The sequence below is a fragment of the Lachnellula hyalina genome, assembly GCF_007821495.1.
Source record: "Lachnellula hyalina strain CBS 185.66 chromosome Unknown contig00111, whole genome shotgun sequence".
NCBI lineage: Eukaryota > Fungi > Ascomycota > Leotiomycetes > Helotiales > Lachnaceae > Lachnellula > Lachnellula hyalina.
The window spans coordinates 27,761-48,090 of NW_022157225.1; the positions used below are offsets into that span (position 1 = coordinate 27,761).

The following is a 20,330-nucleotide window of genomic DNA, read 5'->3' on the forward strand; positions in this document are numbered from 1 at the left end:
TCCGATTGTCCCACTACTTTAGCGGGCCCGAAACCCCGTCTCAGAAGACTAGTCCCGCTCCAAATCCTTGCCATGCATACCCACACCCATGATTCAATCGTCAACACAGCTCACGCAAAGGCAGGCGCAACGTCCTTCGGATGAAATAACTCGACACCATCTGACCGATAGTCCTTCCTTTGCTGCTTCTCTGCCTCCCACCACCTGCGACTCGACTTACATCAGATGAAGGGGGTCCAGTGTGTTTAATATACTCGAAAGGTGCCATTGTCTCTGCGGAGATGGAGCCCTGCGAACCTCTCACCTGCTACGCGATTCAGAGGACCCCTTATACTATTGACCCGACAAGGATATTCTACCACTCTTCTAGATGACACTGAGTGTCTATCTGCCCTGTGGTAATTTCAAGCATTTCTGGCGTCGGCGCCTTTAGAGAGGCGTGCCCAGCTTCTATCAATGAATCGAGCTACCCAACGATATGGAACCTGGCGAATACCTTACGAATGTATTATCCTTTGTGAGGAATCCACCTTCTACTATGCAATAATAGTGGGCTAACCTTGTGTCTGCAGAGTAACTTCGCATCGATAAACTACGAGTACCTTGAACCCCAAGGGCTTCCTCCAGGGATAGCCAGGAAGGTGCTGCAAAAACTCGAAGCAAGCTGGAGGCAAGAGGGACGGCTGGTACATTGTGACACATTTCGGGATGGAATTTGGGCATTTCAAAATGCCTCGAACACTTCGACGAGTTCTCCAATATCCAAGGGTACTTCTACAGATACCAGTATCGTTGAGGCGCAAGGGATTAGGCTTGTCTTGAGGGAGAAAGGAATATTTGAACCTGCCAGCCTTGCAAAGAGCAAACATACTTCGCCAAATGCTCTGAATAATCCAAACAGCAACTCGTCACCTTCCTCGTCATCCCTTGAAGCGAATATTCGAAATGCGCAGCTTCAAAACTCAAGAGCAATGCAGGGCAATGCAATGCCCGAACCACCGATGCATTCGCCTGGACTCAAGCAATCCAACAAGCCAGATGAAATATGGCCATCAATGAGAGAGGTTCATGAGGGTTTCATATCGGCTGTGCTTGGTTCACTGGTCTATTTTCTTTGCCGTGATGAGTGTCTCGTACCCCTCAATTCACGAACTTTGATTTTGAATTCTACAAAACCATTAAACCAGGGTGGGTTTGCTAGTAGTTCTCTACAAATAACAAATGCAATTACACTTGCAACGTTAGATATCAGCCTGACCTCGCTGGGTACACTTGTGGTCAAGGCTCATTCTGATACAGCGTCTGGTCTACAAAGTCTTGTAGATGGTTCAGGGGTTTCAACCGCCGTGGTACCAGGCGCTGCCTTGTGGTTAGCACCGGGTGGAAATGCTGCAAAATTTTATGGCACATGCGACGATACGGACTTGCCTTCAAGCTCAGCATCTCAAGTACAGGCAAGTGCTACAGATTCGAAGCTGAACAATTTCAGTGAAGCCTCTATGAAATCATGGCAGTCTAAATGCCTCGAATGGTTATCTGCGAAAGGTATCAATACTGCTGCCATCGATAGTGCGGGCTGGCTATACGTGCAAGTACTCGGCGGTCACTCGTCATACTCAAAATCCGAGAATCAAGGGATACCAATTCTTGAAGGCTTAACTATTGTTCCTTGGCCAGCTGTACTCTGCTTTCAAACTTCTAGCTCTGGGACTCGCGATTCTCAGCCCAATGGAAAACACACTAATCATGGGCGAGATCCCATTTCGTTTGCCGAGAATTGGTTCACTGGTAGAGATGAGAGAGCAAGTATTATGCTTAAGCGGCAAAAAGAGAGACAGATAGCTGAAGCACGATCCAAAGAGCAAGCTGATGTAGAAGCACGTGCGCTGCAGTCGGCCATACAATCCCCTGCTGTCTTGCGAAGAGCGAGTAATGCTGGCGCAATGTATCCAACGCCGCCGGATGCGATTCATCATCCTATCGGAGCAACTCCATCTTTCGACGGTGCTGCTTCTACACCAGGAAACCTGAATCCTTTTATCCAACAGGATACTTCGACCATGGCTCAAACTAGCTCTGGAATTGGCACGGGCATGGCTGACAGTGAGGCAGACATTTGGGGCTCATCTATCAAGAAAGGAAGAGCGATTTCAAACGCACATTTCAATGATGGCGAAAACGATGCCGATGACCAGTTTAATGATATCGGAGGGGATCTATTTGGAGCTGATATCACAGATGCGGACTTCAATTTTTTCGACGAGCCTGATTCAATTCAGCTTGAGCCACGTATACCTGGTGCTGTGGACTTTAAGCAAATTCCCGTCAACATAGTCCCAGAGTCCCGTGATGTCCAAATCTCCTCCAATATGAATGGAATGGACGCTCCGGATGCTCTTATTCACGAGCCACGAGGGTCTGAGGAGAAAGAAGATGAGAAGACAATGTTGTTCCAAACGGAAATCGTACCAAGCGGAACAGACGATGGCATATCGAAAAAGGCCAGCAATGCGCCGACCACGGAACATGTTTTTCAGCCTCCAGTACAGCCTCCTTTCAACCAAGAAGCTATTTATAGACGACTTACTCTTGGGCCGCTGGCTGGTCGTCAAAAGAATGCGCCTCGACGTGCTAGTACTTTCGACAAGGTGGACTTCGAAAGGGCCTTGTCATCAGTTGACAAGAAATACAGAGCGCATGGACAGTTCAACTTCTCCTCGGTTAAGAAAAATTATAGACCAACAGATGCTACGGTTCTACCTCAGACGGAGTATCTTAGCAGTCGGAAGAGGATACAGGATAATGATCCACCATCGAACACTTTTGCGCGGATTTGGATGGACGAAGGGGTGAATGATAAGCTCGAATCACCTGAGAAAATGGATTTCCTGATGGACTCTGACGATATGAGCCCAACATCCGAACAAGACGATACAAGCAATACTACCGATGACCCATCTTTCCTGCCTAAACTGGGTTTGGAACGAAGTTGGCTGGCAGAGAATGCTCAGGGAGATGGAACCGCTACTCCTTTTGATCCCATGGCTATCGACTTTGAGCAATCCGCGAGTACACCACAGTCAATGAGCGGCTCACAAATCCCACTGCTGGATGCAGATCCCGCTGACTGGTCCCTTACCACATACTTCACTTCTCCAGAACCCGAGGTTCAGTCGAATACCCTTACGGACCTAGATCGCATAGCGACAGCACAAATTCTAGCTGACCAAGCTGTCTCGGGCACCCTTCAACTCCCAAGAGTCTCCGGAAGTGAAACTCCCCTGCGTTCAAATAAGGTCAACTTCACAAGAGAATTGATGCGAAGTGTTACGAAAGCCGCAAAATCATATTTCAAAGATATTACACCATGCACGATGCGCTCATTTTTAGACATTCAAGGTATCCCAGTCTTAAATCAAGGGCTTCGATTACCACCACGGCCCATAAACCCCCGAGGCCCAAATCCTTTGGATCCGAGGTCGCAGAATCCATTTCCTATACACCCTCCTCAGCTTGAGGTCCGGAGATCAGATTCAAAACTTTCGATTCTCCCTCCTGCCATAAACTTTTGGGAGAACCTCGGGTTAAGTCCTTGCAAAGGTGCCAAGGATATCAATGCAGTCTGCGTCTTTCCCAACATTGATGGTGTAGCTACGTCCGCAAACAGCCTTCTTGAACAAATGAAGAGTGTATATGAATCTTTCAGACTGGGTAGTCATGATAGGATTACCTCGAAAGATCTCATCGACGGCTTAATGCCATTTTCTTTCGACCCAGATCAGAATAATGGCAGTGCCAATGCAACAGCCCTTAACTCAATGGTTGGCCGATTATGCAAAGTCCTCTCGACTTTGGCCCTCGAAGAAACGAATCTCGTGGTTTATTTTGTCTATCCAGTCGACAACGCGCCTCTCTTTGTGAACATTTGCTCATCTTTCCATGTCCTATTTAACATGTACAGAAAGGCGCTACTTGATTTGAAGAAGAAGCCGTTCAATGAGTTGGTCTTACAATTGATACCGTTGGACTTCATATCGTCCCCAACCACGATTGTAGCGCCATTGCCTTCAGAGTATGCACGACTCGCAATGGAGGTTTACGACCGATGTATGGATTTCAGCTCTTCGTCTTCGAGTCCGGGTATCATGTTAGAGCAGCCTCTTCCTAAGGGTATCGACTTCAAGCTGAACGCAACTCCATCAGCATCTGTACTCCAAGAAAACACGTGCTTTCATATCGCATACGCGCAGAGTATTGATGATCGATGGGTTACAGCTGTATGGACGGATAATAGAGGAACTCAACAAATGACTGCCTCGTATTGTCTTGGGCGTAGAAATGAGCCGATATCGAGGCAGTTTTCAGAGATCGCCGCCGAGATTTGGGATACAACCCTCGACTTCATCTCTCACAAGAAGATCCATTGGCGGATTATGATTGCCCGTGTCGGAGTAATGGATCCTTCGGAAATAGACTTTTGGACAAGCCTCGCATCGGCGGAGTCGAATGCACAAGTGAGCTTAACGCTCATCACTGTGCAGACCGATCCTTCTTTGCGGCTGTTACCTCCAGCTGTCACCTTAACACCGAATGGGAATAATCCCACACAGTCAACAACGCCTGTATCGACTCCCCAGCACTCAATTGTCTCCCCTGAGACTTCAACAACACCAGTTCGCGACGCAACAGTCGCGACCCCTAATGAAGTTGTTGAGCCAGACGTAGATGCTCGGCTCATAGATTATACCGACCAAAGCTGGGGCGCAGTCCTCGCGCACCGGCTCAACAACTCCAACTCTCTCCTAGAGCTGAATCCCGCGCTTATAAGCGGATACCTCATTAAACGAGGTGGAACAAACAGCGATGATCCACCCATCGTTATCGAAGTGAATATTGTACATAGTGAGGTTGTTGGAAATCCCAGGACCTTTCATGAGAGTCTGTTGAGGGAAATATTAGGTTATTATAGGGGTCTTGCGACCTTGGCTAGGGTCAGAGGAGTTGTGGATCCAGTCAAGGATGGGAGACCTTGGCATGTCGCTGCTGCTGAGAAGGCAGTGAAGGCTTTATATATGCTGATGTGATGGGTTGGATATCATTTTAGGACTAGGTTGGTCGTATTGGACAGAATTGGATAATAAGAGAGTATTTCAAAGCTGCATCAATTACTGGACGTCTCAAAGTGACTCAAAAGTGACAATCTTTGTTGTAGTTAGATTTATTATTCATGGCTCTTTGGATCACTTCATCGTCTCAATTCAGGGGCTAAATGAACCCCTGCAAGGAGTCTCGCCTAAAGACTGCGGGGTTTTGGAGGGGTAAAATTGCAACTTCGAAAAAGCCGCTCGACATTTGCTGACAGCCTGACCTTCCCAACTTCACATTCTCAACATCCTCTTCAGCCTCTTCTCACTCCTCCTTCTCCAACCCCATCTCCTCTTCAAAAGAAATAGCAACTCCGTCGCACAATGGCAGACCTCCCAACCACCTACGCAGGCAAGCTCACTCTCTCTCTCCCCCTCCACATCGTCCCCCCCAAACTAACCTCCTCCTCAGACCCCATCCACATCGCCGTGATCGGCGGAACGGGTCTCCAATCCCTCTCAGGTTACACCCCCGTCGCAGTCCTCAATCCCCTCACGCCCTGGGGCTACCCCTCCTCGCCCATCCACGTCTTAACCCACAACAACACCCCCATCGCCTTCCTTTCGCGCCACGGCTTGCACCACCAGCTGGCGCCGCACGAAGTTCCCAGCCAGGCTAATATCGCGGCGCTGAGGAGTATTGGCGTCAGGACGGTCATTGCGTTTAGTGCTGTCGGCAGCTTGCGCGAGGAGATTCGGCCGAGGGATTTCGTGGTTCCGGATCAGGTTATTGATAGGACGAAGGGTATGTTTGTTTATACTGTTACGATTACGAGTTTTGCGAGGTTGGGAGTGAGAGGGATATAGCTGACGATGGTGGGATAGGGATTCGACCATTTACGTTCTTTGAAAAGGGGGTAGTAGGACATGTAGGCTTCGCAGATCCATTCGATGCCAAAATCGGCAAGGTATGCTCCAGCACCCCACACCATCCCCCGCGTGCGAAAGAACAAGCTAACATATATTCAAATCGAAACAGGTCATCTCAGACTGCGGGCATTCCCTCGCGGGCGCCGGCGTAACGATGCACGACAAAGGCACGATAATCTGCATGGAAGGCCCCGCCTTCTCGACGCGCGCCGAGTCGCACATGTACCGCAGCTGGGGCGGGTCCATAATCAACATGTCGTGCCTGCCCGAAGCGAAGCTCGCGCGCGAAGCCGAGCTCTCGTACCAGATGATCTGCATGGCGACCGACTACGACTGCTGGCATAGCACCGAGGATGTGGATGTGGCTATGGTCATGGGGCATATGGCTGCGAATGGCGAGAATGCCAAGCGGTTGGTGGGCGCCGTGCTGGATGAGTTGAGTAAGGAGACGTATGGGGATTTGGTGAGGGGGAAGCATTGGGAGGGCAGTGTTAGTGGGATGTTGAAGTTTATGACGAAGGAGGCTGGGAGGGGGGAGGTGGGCATGAAGAATATTGAATTCCTGTTTCCGGGTGTGTGGAAATAGGTCGTGATGGTGGGTGATAGGTAGGGATGAGTATATTCCAAGCAAGGATGCATCAACTGCTCCAGCTTTACGCAGATAGACACTAAGTAAGTCTATAATCAAGTGATTCTTCTTCATTCTGGGTTCTCTATCTGCAAACAATGCTTGCCGCTCAACTCTTCCAAACCCAAGTCAGAACACCCCATCTCCAATGCGAAACTGGAAGTGATATCAGCAATCCGATTACTACAGTATAATAAAGATAGATGATGACCACACCCAAAATCTCCTCGCTTCCTCGTCCCGAATCCAGCTTAGTCACCTCACCTCACGCATACATGGACAGTACATTAGATTTAATTTTTGAATTTCCTACACGCCTTACAACCAAGTAAGATCTTACATAGTAATTCAACACCCATACTAAAACGCCATGCCAAAAGCCATCCGACGAAGAGATATCCGAAAGGGTATCAGTACAGAGTAACCAACCGCATGAGAACACACATCCGTCACATAAACTAGAAAAGCATGCATGTACTTCCAAAGAGAGAGATCAACAAATAATGAATGAATGAATGAATGAACATGTTTGTTCAGATGGATGGGTAAAGCATCAAATCCGCCGAGTATATATTTGCAATGTATGACAAGACACGAGGAGACAAAAGAGATAGCGATTTAGTGTAGTGGTGGGGTGGTGATATGTGGGTAGGACATCTAGTTGTGGCTCTTGCCGTTAGACATGCTAACCTTCTTCCCACTAACCTCGCGCTCCGACAGTCCATCCGCAAGCTTTCCGAACTGCCATTCTGGGAGAGTGATTCCGGTTTGTTCATTGATTGTGGACATCAGCGGAGGAAGCATCTGGTACATATTGCGAATGGAGTCAACACCCCCCATTCCGGTACCCTCAGCATGAGCGCCTTCGCCACCAGCCTGAGCGCCAGTGTTCCAGATCGTCATCTTGGGATTCAGACCACGGACAGCATCAGCATTAGCCTTTGCGAGCTGGGTGTAGACGCCCTTCTCAATCATGAGATATTGAACAAGCCAGCTGGGCCGCCGAATGCACGTGACAGATCGGCGTATGCACCAGCCATGGCTGACATACCAGCCGCTTCCTTCTGCTGGCGAACGAGTTGAGCCTCGGCTTCCTGGGCTGCGGCGTGGAAGGAGGCTTCTGCGTTGACGCGGATTTTGTAGGCGTGAGCATCAGCAGCGTTTTGTTCGGCGAAAAGAGCTAATTGAGTGAAAATCAAATGTTAGCGGTGAGGTGAATAAATAGCAATAGCCTTAAGGAAAGGAAACGTACCAGCTTGGGCTTTGGTCTTCTCCTCGTATTGTCTAGCATCGGCAGCTTGTTGCTTCGATTCTCTAGCAATGGTAGCCTTGACGACGTCGCTGGCTCTGAGTCTCTCGAGCTCAGTGAAGGCGCGCTTGGTCTCAACGTCCTTTCGGAGTTCTTCGTCACGGGACTCGGTGGCACGAGTCGCCTCAATTTTAGCAATGCTCACGTCACGGTTGAAGACAGTCGTGCGGGTAGCAAGAGTAGCTTCAGCTTGGGCGCGCTCGGAGTCACGCTCGGTTTTTTGGACCTAAGTAACGTTAGTATCATGTTTCTATCTGATCACACTTCTACCCAATATAACCTCCACCGAACCTCATGTTTTCTCTAACGTGGGAATCTCGGCATATCAAAAAGGTTTACGTACCGCAGTCTCGGCGTTAATCTTGGCAATCTCACGGTTCTGCTCTCCGTGGCGTTGAGCCTCTCCAACATTACCTCGTCTCTGTGCCTCAGCTACATCGATACGAGCTTGATTGATGGCCCCCTCGGCAGCTTTTCGGGAGAGAGACTCAAAGTAAGATGATTGGGGAGCATCACGAAGTTCCTTGACATTGGCGTTGTAGATTTTGAGGCCGAATTGGGCAAGTTCTTCCTTGATATTGCGGAAAATGCGTCTCTTAAATTCATCACGCTCAGTGAAGATTTCCTCCACTAAAGGTTCGGAGTCAGCATTGCTTAACCTAATAAATAAATCTGACAAGAGTTCGGAAGCACAAAGGGAGTTCGAAAATGTCAGAATCTTGGAACTTCCGGAGATGTTGAAGCTCCCGGCTCTATCTATCCGAATAATGAAATAACCTGAGCGCGGAAAGACATACTGGTCATAGAACTGACGAGGACTCGGGTTTCACCCTCAATAATGCCCTTGACGATCCTATCAATGTGCTGGCTATTGGCGACATTATTCTTTTTATCGTTGCCTTCAGCAAGCAGCATTGCATATTTTATTAAGGCGTCACCTTTATCCTCAGGGGCATGTTCAACGGTGTTTCCGTCGCGAGGAGCCTGTCCAGAAGTTGCGCCTCGTTGGTTGCAATCAGGGCCGACTGTGAAGACTACGGGAAGGAGGAATTGAAGTTTCTCCCGTGTCATGGCCTGGAGATCCCTGCGAGTGGAGGGTCAGTAGACTGCCTGTAGAGTGCTTGATGCAAAAGTCCAGGGGTTGAGTTAAGACATTGTGGATGGAATTTCAGATGTCATTTCAGATGTCATTTCCACTCTTGCAGGCGGAAAGCATGGTAGGGGAAAAGAAAAAGACCATCCAGTTTACTTACATAGGGTAATCGCGCGGCTGGATTGAAAACCTTTGACACTGCAATACGTGAGTAAGGAATTCCACAAATGATGCAATAGGTGTTTGTCACTTACTTTTTGAAACGGAAAGATCCAGGCACTTTTGGCAATCCTAATTGTCTTGATGCCTGCGCCAGTAATGGCGAGGTAAGTGTCCGGAGTAGCAACAGAATAACGCATTGTGAGGTATCAGATGGAAACGTATTTGTGGTGTTGTTGAATGGTATTCAAAGGAGAATTTTATACCCGAAATATAAGGTCAGACGATTGGTAGAAAAGTGGTGAGAGAAAATATGGTATTCTGGGGTTCTTGAATGTTTAAGTAGGAATGACAAGGCTGAGAGTTAATGCTAGGTTCAGGCGGAAGAACGTAGGGCCCACACAGATTCCAAAATTGATGTCAGCTATAACGCCCGTCTAATCATGTGATGGTTAGTTATAGTGAGGGTAATAATCACCTTTCTTGATATGGATGTAGACTCTCAAACAAGGCTGTGACGACGGCAATGTTCCGGGACAGAAGAAAATATGCCTCACTCTACCTGTAAATATTGGAAATGTGAATAAACCTTGAAAGAAGAAGACACCCGAACGATTGCTTGAACACGAGGAAAGGATCTGTTTGCCGCCGCCATACCGTTTTGTTGTGTGTGGTTCTACGACAAGGCTACCACATTGTCTGCCAGATTCGGAGCAATCATACCATACCTACCCTACCTTAGGCCCTTAGGGCAGATGACACAGGGTTGCAAGACACCATAGAAGCAGGGCGTTTTAATGCAGGATCTGCAAACAGAATGAGGCATTTCATGCCGTGCCGTCTCCATGCCTAAGTGACCAATACTGTAGGCTGTACGGAGTAGCTGGTAATCCTATCCTGGTGCACTGCCCCCGCATTCTGGGTGAGCAATACTCCATATGCTGAGCCGTGCAGCCATCTCGATGAATAAATCGGAATGGAGAGATGAGCCATGTTTACTTGGGTTGCGCATTGATTGGCATGAAAGTGAGAATCACGCTGCAGCGACCGAGTACAAGACCCGACCCACTCCACTGATGAGCCTCAATTTTGTGGATGGCATGCCTTTCTAGCTCCCTTCTAGCTCCCTTCTAGAAGGTCCAGCTGACTGACAAGGTTGACAACGGGGCATACAGTACATACACCGTGCCGCACGTACTCGGTACATCACGACATGCATTTTTGGTTCAGAGGCAGTAATCTTCTGCGTGATTACCACCAAAGAATAGCTATCTATCCTTCAAATCAGCAGAGAAGAGGCAAGGACACTTCTGCACGAGGCATGCTGGCACGGCATGCATGGCTGGGCTAAGGCAGTCTTCAGGTCTGAATACCTTATCCTAGCTACCTACCTATCTATCGTCCAATGACTCCAATTCCTCGCTCGCGGGGGGCACGGAACCGGCCCCAGCATAGCCCCCCCTATCTTTCAAGATCCGATCTCTTGCCTTAGTCCAATGCTTTGCTTCAACACGGGTGAGTAGTAAGTAGGTGCTAACCATCTTAAAGCTCTCCGCGCCTCTTCACCTGAGATTCTGAGAACCCGCGGTGGATAACTATCATTCAGCTCGACAGCCTCACATTATAGAGGTGCATATCCATCTTCTTGGCCGGATCCTAGCCTACAGGATCTAGTCCATATCTCATTTTAGGATTTCGTGACTTCCTTTCCATTAGCCGTGGGGCCTGTGTCGTAGATTCTCGACGGGACCCAAGATTTACAGCCCTTCAGCGTCATGCAATAGCGTCAGGTGATCATCAGAACCAGAACCACTCGATCTGAATCACCTCATCGATATTGACCAGCTGTACCTTAGGTAGGTACAGCAGTTGCAGTGGCGTCAAGTCCATCACCATACCGAACTCTCCCAAGCTACCCATTTCAAACACATCGTCGCTAAAGTCATGGATACCAAACTTCCCATCCCACCATCAGCCCCTTTCGACGATACCGAGGCAGCACCCCCCTCGTATACAGAGAGCATCGACACATCCTCCTACTACTCCACCCAAATCCGCACCCAACTCTCCGACCTAACCCACCAAATCTCCTCTCTCCAAACCCAGAAATCCCTCCTCTCCCACGCCCAAGACGAGAAGATCCTCTCACTCCTCACCACGCAGATCCAGCTCTACCTCTCAGACTTCGCCCGCTCAGGCCTGAAGAAAGGCACGCTGATACTAGTCCCAGCGAGCGGCGTCACGGATGCAAATGCCCTACCTGCAGACTACGATTTCAAGAACGCCGAAGAGTATGATGCGGTTGTGAGGGTGCGGAGTAAGCAGGATGCAGGGGCAGGTCGCGATGAGTGGGCGGAGGGCGCTGGCGAGAGAGAGATGATGTATTGGAGAGATGAGGATATGGCGCTCCGTCTTGCGGGGATCTTGAATCCGCCTCCTGATCCCAGAGACATGGAGCTGCCGCCTAGGAAAGAGCAAGTTGTAGCGGAGAAGGCCGAGGAGCCGAAATCGAGGGGATTCTGGGGAAGTAGGAAGAAAAGCGTCACGAAAACTCCTGCTACTGCCGTTGTTGTTGAAAGGAAGGTTGATGTTAAAATGTCGAGTACGAATGAGGAGCCGAATGATAAGGTTGTGATGGATGTAAGAGCTGAGGAAGTGGTGTTTAGAACGGAGAATGAGCTTGGGATTTATGGGACTGAAAGGGGCTGGGGGATCGTGTTGAAGCTTAGAGTGATCTTGGTTGGAGATGGGAGATAGATAGGTTTTTGCTTCGAACTTGATGTTTAATGCTGATACAAATCATTCTTGTAGACAGACTATCTGCCTTTTTTTCTCTACCCTTATTATCATCAAATCACCCCACACGTTATCCCTATTGGAAAACCTTCCTCTGCAATCATTTCCACGCTTCTCTTAGAAGAAAGACTGCTCTCAACGTCAATGTTCCAGATCGAGGGGACTATTTACCAACCCTCAACTTAGGTTCGTCGTTCTTCAGCATTGACAGCAAGAATCATCAAGAACCGAGGAAGTTCTCGTCAACAGTTTCGCCTCATCATCTGAATAGGGGCCGGGGCAGGAAAGTCATCCCTTCCCGCAGACAGACCATCGATTATGCATCTTTTTGGGGCGAGCACTGACGGGTTTCGAAAGCTCCAGCGGTCGTGACGATGGATTCAACTAATGGTGATTCATAAAGGTGTCTCTGGAGTACAAGAAAGGGATATAAGCTTGCTTTACTATCCCTCTCTTTCACCACGATTATGATCTCGAACTTATCTCCACACAGCTGTTTTACGAGTTCTCGATCCTTAAGGATCTGCAATCTATCATGTATAAGTAATTTGAATTTAAGCTATAGCTACTAGCTGAATCCAAGACCAAGACTTCTAAACTGCAACTGGGCTTGAAAGCACGAGCTCGGATAAAATGGCTGGGAATTGATTATAGTAGGGCACCCGCAGATACTCTACTTTATCGGCCGTCAAACTTTAGCGAACGTGGCACAGGGAGAGGCGGACATCATGAACGGAAAGCCCAGATCAATTCAACTACCTACCTACTTATGGCAACACCATACAAATCGACTGCACCATCACACGCCGCCGAAGAAGAGATGTCTACATGTTATTTTCACATGGCCAAAGACCATGATGATATCAGCAAGATGCACTATGTAAGAGCTTCTTTATCAAGAATGTCTAAAAGGCCTGCGGAGGCCACTGGGCTGGATAAGAATGAGGACGGAAGATGGCACGTGCACTTGGAGGAAAGGCCTATCCATGATGGAGTCGAAACACGACGCCAAATATGTAGCCGCTGAGAAAAAACATATTCTCGAGTCTCTCCAAGAACACTAGACCAAACAAATGCCTCACGAAGCCTAGTGAAGCACTGGAATACAGATTGCAGAAACATTCTACTCATTATTCATGGGGGTTTGATCAGAGCACCCGTCGTCCGTCCGAAAGAGGATTTGTGTTGCAAGTCGCACGAAAACGCCAGAAGGCTGATCAGACCACTTGTGTTTGGGCGTTGTGGGGATCGGGGTCCGCGGGGTGGCGTGCGTGGGGTAATGTCTTGGCTTACGTTGGATCGAGGGGTTCAATTAAATTTAGTGAGTACCAAGCATGCGAGAGAAAGTGATTTGGATGTTATTAGCTTTTCCATTATGCCTACAACCTCAGCTCAGCCCCGAACACCGTGTATGTACGGATGCATAGAACTATTACAACCGAAGAGCATCAAGATACGTTCTAGCTTCAGGGTATCAATTCCTCTCGGCATTCATGCCTATCCATACCCCCTTCAAGCTCTCTACATCACTAGACAGGCTGCCCATCTCCTTTTCAAGTTCCAACCGAGTCTGTTCCAGTGCCCGGATGTACTCCTTTGCTAAAATCAACACTTCCGCTTTACTGACCCTCTTTTCCTCGCCATTTCGTACATCACCTGCATCGTGTGCTGGAGGTAAGGCTGAAAGAAGGGTTTCAAATTGCCCATTCAATCGATTCCGATACAATTTCTCAGTGAGATTGTGGTTGGCTCTTAGAGCTGAGCTTGACCCGGCGCCGTTATCAGATTCAGGTGTTGTGGGTGATCGGTTGGAAGACCTTGGACTTGTATTTTTGCTCGTCTTGGCAGACTTTCTGGGCCGCTTTGGGGTCTTGGCTGAGGAGTCGGGCTTCCATGCAGGCGTATAAGATATCCTCTTCTTGCAGAGTTCTGGTTCGGGGGACTTTGTAACGGCTTGGCGAAATGGCTCATTTGCTTCCATATCAATGCCAGCTGTCTGCACTGGTGACGGCTCTAAGTTCAGCTCGCTGACAAGGTCTTCCCCATCGAAAGGGACGGATTCCGGGTCAGATAATGCTTGAGAAAGATCCAGGCCTGGAATATCAGAGACAGCGCAAGTGGAGAAGAAACCATCTAGTGACTTCTCAAAAATATCCTCATATGTAGTCCCATCTTGAAAAGACGAGTTACAGAATTCCCCTGGTGACCAAACATTTGAAGACCCCAAAAAGTCATTTTTAGGCCAGGTTGATTGCAGCAGATCTGGAAATCCGAATTCCAAAGGGTTGAGATCATTCGAGATGGGATCTAAATACGATGGGTCCTGACCAAAGGTAGGCCCTCCGAATTGAAGCTGAAGAAGACAAGTTAGATATATGTCATCATAGAGGAGACTATGGCAGGCCTGGACAACGGGGTCATTGTGGGGTAGCACTTGCCTCATCTTCAGATATTTGGCTGAACATGTTTGGAATTTGGCAAGTGTAAAGCAGTAGGATACTAGGAAATAGCAGGTGGAAATGTTTCAATGATTGCTTTTTCGAATTCTACTGCAAGGGTACTCCTTGCCATAACTTGGGCGGCATGTATGTAGGTATATATACATGTTCACGCACCCGAACCAACCGGGGAAAAAAAAAGAAGGGTTTGATACAGATCGGTGATCTGATGAAGTCGAGAACGACCTCGGACGAAGAAAGGCTTATACTTTCCTAATCCGAACTAAGAGAGGATGCACGGATATCGGCAACATTGACGTTACGTTCTAGTATAAAAAGACTTTGACAAAGAACTATGCAGCCAGTGAGAGCCATGCTTTCCCACGAGAGAATGCTTGCCATGCAGAATTTAGTGATAACACCCAGACGGAAATAAAAAGCGGAAACTAGACAATTTTTGCTGCATGCAGGGCTCTGCTTGAACGAGTTCCAACGGCTTCATAGAGGGACTCGGGACCAATCAGCAAGAAGGACTGGTCTATGGGGATACCATTTGCCTTCCAGACTCATGCAGTTATGGGCTGATCCAGGTGAAAGCTCAGCCCACTTTAGCATAAGCGAGTGTTGCCACCACCTGATAGCTCCCCCTCTCTCTCTCTTTGGAATTGTAGTACATACAGCATACAGTACAGTACTACACAATATACAGTATTATCCTATATGATTGAACCAACGGCAACGGATTAAAACCGCCCGTGCTAAGTCCATCAATCAGTAATCTCGCATGATGATTACAACCCCGCCAAGACCCCCAAAACCCAAACCAGCAAATCCGATCCTGCACGCCGTGACAACCTGGTTCTCTGCCCTACCGCCAGAGTTGCTCGGTACCATCCATAAATTTACGACGCTCCAAGAACTACTCGGTACCGCGCCGAAACGATGGGTCACATACCGACCCGTGATCCTCCTTCCGTCCGGAACCTTCTCCGGCCCCTGGTCCTCCATTTTCAACCTATCGTTCCCCTCCTCTCACAGAGATAACCTCTGTGCTGCAATCGTCGCCTCCATCTCCAAGAAAGAAGGGAAGGGCAGCTTGACCCATCTCGCAATCAACTCCGGGATTCCCCTTCACAGACATGAAGATGAGGACGCCGAGAATATCCTCAGAACGCCAAGTGGCTTGGTGACGCTCTACGGAGATTTCGGCCCGGCCTTGTCACCAGACCAAGTGCCTGGACTGCAAGACTTCAAGGATGCCTTTTGGGTATGCACGAAGCAGAATGGCATATCCCAGACTTGGGCGCCCAGGTATACGATGTTTAGCCGGGGGAATGTGAAGGAGAAGGCTAGACTGCTTGATTTCCACTCCCCTTCTCAAGTGGAAGGCAGGAGGAGGAGCAGAGAGGTGTTGAAGGGAGATGTGGCTGTGGATTTGTATGCTGGGATTGGGTATTTTGTGTTCAGTTATGCGGCGTTGGGGATGAGGGTTTACGGGTGGGAGATTAATGGGTGGAGTGTGGAGGGGTTGAGGAGGGGTGCGGGGTTGAATGGGTGGGGTGTCAGAGCTGTTAAGGAGGACGAGGAGTGGGTTGTAAATAAGGAAGAGGATGAGAGGATTGTGCTATTCGAGGAGGATAATAGGAAGGCCGAAGAGCGGTTACAGATTTTGAGTGAGAGGGAAAAGGAGAGGGTCAGGCATGTGAACCTCGGCTTGCTTCCTACGAGTGAGGGAAGCTGGGACATGGCATTGCGGATTCTGCATTCGGATGGATGGCTACATGTCCATGAGAATGTGGGCGTCAATGATGTGGATTCTAGAAAGGTGGAAATCGAAGGCATGTTCAGATCCTGGCTGAAAAAAGCAAAGGACGAGAGGGAAGTGAAGGTTGAACATGTCGAATTCGTCAAGACCTTTGCCCCTGGTGTGTGGCATTGTGTCTTCGATGTTTATATATACTACAAATAATACACATCTAGGAGCTGCATCCTAAACCAGGTCCGTCAATTCCCCATATATCTGAACCTTGCGCCTCATCTCATCTCTGAAAACATATACCCGGGCGCCAGTTAATCCGTATCTATTGCTGCCTCCTGAACTTAGCAGGTATGTTATGATCGACAATAGGTTGCTTATCCAACAACGCCTGCCTGTCCGCCTCGTCCTCTAGATCATCATGCTGCTTGAAATGCGCGATGTCTTCCGGATGCGTTAAATCCTCTTCCTTGGTGTTCTCATCATGATATCTGTCCCTCATTAACCATCATATCCCCCAACTTGTCAATACATGCACTTACTTCTCCCAGTGATGAATCTCATACTCCATCTCGATATCCCAATGATGTCCCGGTCCGGTCCCAAAATCTGGCAGGGCCCCCTTCCTATCAATCACAAACGCCATAAACTCCTCGCGCTCCACAATATTATTATTATTCGTATCCATCAGCTTGGTGATCTCGCGGATAATCTCATCTTTCTTAGACTGCGGCACATCCTTCGCAGTCTGGTCTTCCATGCCGTAGAACTTGAGGATTTCTTGGTGGTCCCAGAAACCGTTGCCATCGAAGTCGTGGAGCGTGAAGAAGGATGCTGGGTCGAAGTTGCCGATATGATGTTCCTCTGTTCAAGAAGTCAGTGCTTGTTGAAGAGGAAACGCGCTTGAGAGGATATACCGGCCATATGTCGAGTCGCCCAATCTGCTTCCGGATCAACTTGTAGAGGCTTCTGATGCGCCCCTCCACCTCCATGCGCGGAGACAAAGCCTACGAGCGCAATTAATGCGGCACATGCTCTTGTTACTCTTCCCAATACCATGTTGGTTGACGATGATGCGCTGGCGTGAATGAAGGTGTTGGGGTGAGGTGAAGTTGTAGGTTTTGATGTCCTCGATGTTTACGAGACGAGTATTTAGATTGCGTAGCGTTGCGTTGTTCAGGGGCATCTGCAGATTGCAGGGATGTTTTCTGGGGGAGCTCTAGTTGTAGCGAGGTTAAGTCATCGCTATGGCCCGACCTCAAATTTCTTTAAATAGCATATCCCAATAGCACATCCTGAAACTTCCATATAGTTGCTAGCAGCTATTCGTAACAACACCACATTTCAACATGAGCAAGCCAATTGAGCAAGCGCTCTCCAATCTCATCCCCCGCCACCCCGGTGCTCTCCCTCCAGAGCTCATCGAACTTGCTTCATCCCTGCTATCACAGTCTCGCACGAAAGTCAGTACCCTAAAGGCAGACGAGGAAATCGGAAGGACGTATGTCGTTGCCAACATTGCATGTGAGCGGTAACTATCTTTCTCCCTACGTCCCATAGAACCCCAAGGCTGACATGAAACCCGCCAGCCTAAAAACAACCCTCAACCTCCCCCCAATCGAGCCCCGCCCTCCTATCCCACCCCGCGTCTACTCAAGACTCTACGCCTACTTCTCGCGCGTCCTCGTCTCCTCCACCCGTCGTCGCGGCCCCGCCGTAAGGAACACCCCCTCTCGCCCACTCCCGCAAAAACAAACCCCCCTGAAAGAAACCAGCCTCGCCAGCTTCCGTGTCAACAACAGGACGCCGAAGAAAGGGCTAAGATATGCCGGGAACAAGGAGAGGGATGAGAGGGTGCCGAGGTGGGTAGCGCCCGTAGTTAGGAAGATGTGTAGGGAGATGGAGAACCCGGCTGCGGTACCGCATGTTCTAGCCGGTGCTGAGAGTATCTTGACACAGCCGTGTCCAGACGGCGAGCAGAAGATGCAAGGGAAGACCCCGGCGCTGGTGGCGGCTTCTTGGTTCTTTGTTACGCAGGAGCTTACGGGGAAGGAGACGAGTGGGAAGGAGTTCGCGTCGCGGTGTAAGAAGATATTGGGACTGTTCAAAGAAGCGAGAGATGATGTGGTGGTTGTGGGGAAGGTGGGAGATGATGAGGAGGGTTGGAAGGATTGGGAAACGGTAGTAGCGGGTGATGTAAAGGGGTGGATTAGGGAGATTACTGAGAATGGCTGGTTGGCGCTGGACTGGTTTACGAATATTGCTAGTGGTGAGGCTGCTGCTCATGCCGAGGATGAGGATGGTGAAACAACAAAGCGAGTAGGAAAACGAGAAGGTTTAGGGATGATGATGGCAGATCGTTACGATTACTTGAGCGAGGAGAATAGAGCGGAGTATTCTAAGTGGAAGGGAGCGATGCTAGCCAAGATCAACGACTTGGCTCAAGAGGGCATTATGGATATGGATACCACGGATGGATAAGCGAGGGTTTCTTGTATTTTCAAAGCGCTTTATAAATGATACCCAAGACGTATGATACCAGCTAAGCCATTACAATGCTTGGTTTTCAGGTAAATTCTCGAAAAGTAAAAGGTCTCTTCTCCAGTCCTTCTCAATTCAATCAACATCCTTTCCTCTCCCGCAATAGCTAGCCTCTCAGATATCAAACTTCTCCTCAACAAGCTTCTCGCTCAACTTCCACAGCTTTTCGGCCCTCTCCGCATTAGTCGCATACCCCTCAACAGGGAACGGCTCACAGTTCCTTAGGAACAGGCCAGACTTGCCATCAAGCCCCGGATCCAACGCCGCAAACACAAGCGTACTGGCCGATGTCTCAAGCGTCTTCTCATCGCCCTTGAGGTCGCCAGAAGGTGGTGTTTTGCCTTCCCATCTCTTGGTTATGATTTTGAAGGCTTCAGTGAAGGATGCGAGGCTATTCTCGTCGCGGGTGTGGACGTAGAGTTCAGTCGGTGGCACTATTTGTCTCTTCAACACTGTCGTCCAAGAGAAGGAGGAAAGATGAAAGGTGAAAGAAGGAAAGAAAGCAAGAAGTATCTAAAAGGGAGGGAGAAGGAAATAGGGCTGGCTTACTGCCAGGTTGCAGAGCAAAAGCCTCTACTCCCTTGTCTTGGAGATGAGAAGCAAGGTAGGTGTTAAAGAGGATATTTGCCGTCTTGCTAGAAGCATACGCCAACCAAGGATGATAAGTCTTCCCGTTCTACATTTCAACTTCCTATCAGCAAACGAACAACCAAGACTTGACAGTGATATATATACCGTATATATATGTGGGAGAAGAAGGCAGCAGACTTACATCGAAGTTATAATTCTCCATATCCAAATCTCCCAACATATAGCCCGTACTTGCCACATTAACAATCCTGGCATGCGGACCAGCAGCTACAATGCGCGGAAGCAGCAAGTTCGTCAGGAGGAAATGGCCGATGTGGTTCTATGAACACTCAACGTGACCCATCAGCCCTCTTCATTCCCTCAAAATAATTGTCCCTCGAAGAAATAAGGGAAAGAAAAGGAGGCAAAACTCACAATACCAAACTGCAACTCAATCCCCTCTACCGTCTCCTGATACGGCATCACACACATAATCCCCGCGTTATTAATCAGCCCATGCACAACGTCCGCCTTCCCACTCGCCAATATCTCCCCTGCGGCCTTCCTCACACTTGCCTGGGAAGCCAAGTCCAAGGGTACGAAAATGACATCGACCGCACTGTCAACGGCTTTGATATCCTTGATGACGGGCAGGATTTTCGATTCACTGCGTCCGGCGAGGAAGATGGTTTTCGGATGGCTGTGGGCGAGAGCAATGGCGGTTGCGCCGCCGATGCTGTTGGATGAGGGGCCGGTGATGATGACTGGGGTATGTTAGATGAGCTGGATGCATGAAAGGGAGGGATAGAGTGAGGGGTGGGACGGACAGGTCTTTCCGGTTGAGCGGGAGGTGAGGGCTTTGGCGACTTCTGAGCCGGTCGTGTGTTGGTTGAAAGAGGTCATCTGGGCGAATTGGTACTATGGAATAGAATAGTAGGTCTGCGTGTTCTGTTCGAGTTGAACTGTGGTTGGGGGTCCTTCTATCGACTCAATGAAAGGGTTTTCTTGGACCTGTGAGATTCGAGA

General features: G+C 49.0%; 9 protein-coding genes across 9 annotated transcripts; 5 read left to right on the forward strand and 4 right to left on the reverse strand.

The window, feature by feature from the left end:
- Nucleotides 1-478: 478 nt before the first annotated feature.
- Nucleotides 479-5,084, forward strand: SSN2 (Mediator of RNA polymerase II transcription subunit; the record flags this gene model as incomplete). The annotated part of the gene is made up of 2 exons (XM_031151061.1): nt 479-517; nt 573-5,084. The coding sequence occupies 2 exons, from the start codon at nt 479-481 to the stop codon at nt 5,082-5,084; spliced, it is 4,551 nt and encodes a 1,516-aa protein (XP_031003760.1).
- Nucleotides 5,085-5,468: 384 nt separating this feature from the next.
- Nucleotides 5,469-6,600, forward strand: LHYA1_G006122 (S-methyl-5'-thioadenosine phosphorylase; the record flags this gene model as incomplete). The annotated part of the gene is made up of 3 exons (XM_031151062.1): nt 5,469-5,889; nt 5,970-6,052; nt 6,124-6,600. 3 exons carry the CDS (start codon nt 5,469-5,471, stop codon nt 6,598-6,600), a joined length of 981 nt encoding a protein of 326 aa, XP_031003763.1.
- Nucleotides 6,601-7,299: 699 nt separating this feature from the next.
- On the reverse strand, nt 7,300-9,403 carry FLOT3 (Flotillin-like protein; the record flags this gene model as incomplete). Its single annotated transcript, XM_031151063.1, has 7 exons — nt 7,300-7,636; nt 7,660-7,822; nt 7,895-8,177; nt 8,295-8,707; nt 8,749-9,035; nt 9,205-9,242; nt 9,299-9,403. 7 exons carry the CDS (start codon nt 9,401-9,403, stop codon nt 7,300-7,302), a joined length of 1,626 nt encoding a protein of 541 aa, XP_031003762.1.
- A 1,744-nt stretch (nt 9,404-11,147) lies between these two features.
- LHYA1_G006124 (uncharacterized protein) lies at nt 11,148-12,185 on the forward strand (the record flags this gene model as incomplete). The annotated part of the gene is made up of 2 exons (XM_031151064.1): nt 11,148-11,843; nt 12,015-12,185. The coding sequence occupies 2 exons, from the start codon at nt 11,148-11,150 to the stop codon at nt 12,183-12,185; spliced, it is 867 nt and encodes a 288-aa protein (XP_031003765.1).
- Nucleotides 12,186-13,473: 1,288 nt separating this feature from the next.
- FUSC3 (Allergen Fus c 3) lies at nt 13,474-14,420 on the reverse strand (the record flags this gene model as incomplete). The annotated part of the gene is made up of 2 exons (XM_031151065.1): nt 13,474-14,352; nt 14,394-14,420. 2 exons carry the CDS (start codon nt 14,418-14,420, stop codon nt 13,474-13,476), a joined length of 906 nt encoding a protein of 301 aa, XP_031003764.1.
- Nucleotides 14,421-15,224: 804 nt separating this feature from the next.
- Nucleotides 15,225-16,406, forward strand: trm12 (tRNA wybutosine-synthesizing protein; the record flags this gene model as incomplete). Its single annotated transcript, XM_031151066.1, has 1 exon — nt 15,225-16,406. One exon carries the CDS (start codon nt 15,225-15,227, stop codon nt 16,404-16,406), a length of 1,182 nt encoding a protein of 393 aa, XP_031003767.1.
- Nucleotides 16,407-16,518: 112 nt separating this feature from the next.
- On the reverse strand, nt 16,519-17,252 carry SPCC613.03 (putative calcium-binding protein; the record flags this gene model as incomplete). Its single annotated transcript, XM_031151067.1, has 3 exons — nt 16,519-16,684; nt 16,736-17,057; nt 17,111-17,252. 3 exons carry the CDS (start codon nt 17,250-17,252, stop codon nt 16,519-16,521), a joined length of 630 nt encoding a protein of 209 aa, XP_031003766.1.
- A 290-nt stretch (nt 17,253-17,542) lies between these two features.
- orc6 (Origin recognition complex subunit) lies at nt 17,543-18,674 on the forward strand (the record flags this gene model as incomplete). Its single annotated transcript, XM_031151068.1, has 2 exons — nt 17,543-17,724; nt 17,783-18,674. 2 exons carry the CDS (start codon nt 17,543-17,545, stop codon nt 18,672-18,674), a joined length of 1,074 nt encoding a protein of 357 aa, XP_031003769.1.
- A 174-nt stretch (nt 18,675-18,848) lies between these two features.
- Rdh11 (Retinol dehydrogenase) lies at nt 18,849-20,207 on the reverse strand (the record flags this gene model as incomplete). Its single annotated transcript, XM_031151069.1, has 5 exons — nt 18,849-19,186; nt 19,284-19,410; nt 19,507-19,644; nt 19,740-20,068; nt 20,132-20,207. The coding sequence occupies 5 exons, from the start codon at nt 20,205-20,207 to the stop codon at nt 18,849-18,851; spliced, it is 1,008 nt and encodes a 335-aa protein (XP_031003768.1).
- Nucleotides 20,208-20,330: the final 123 nt, after the last annotated feature.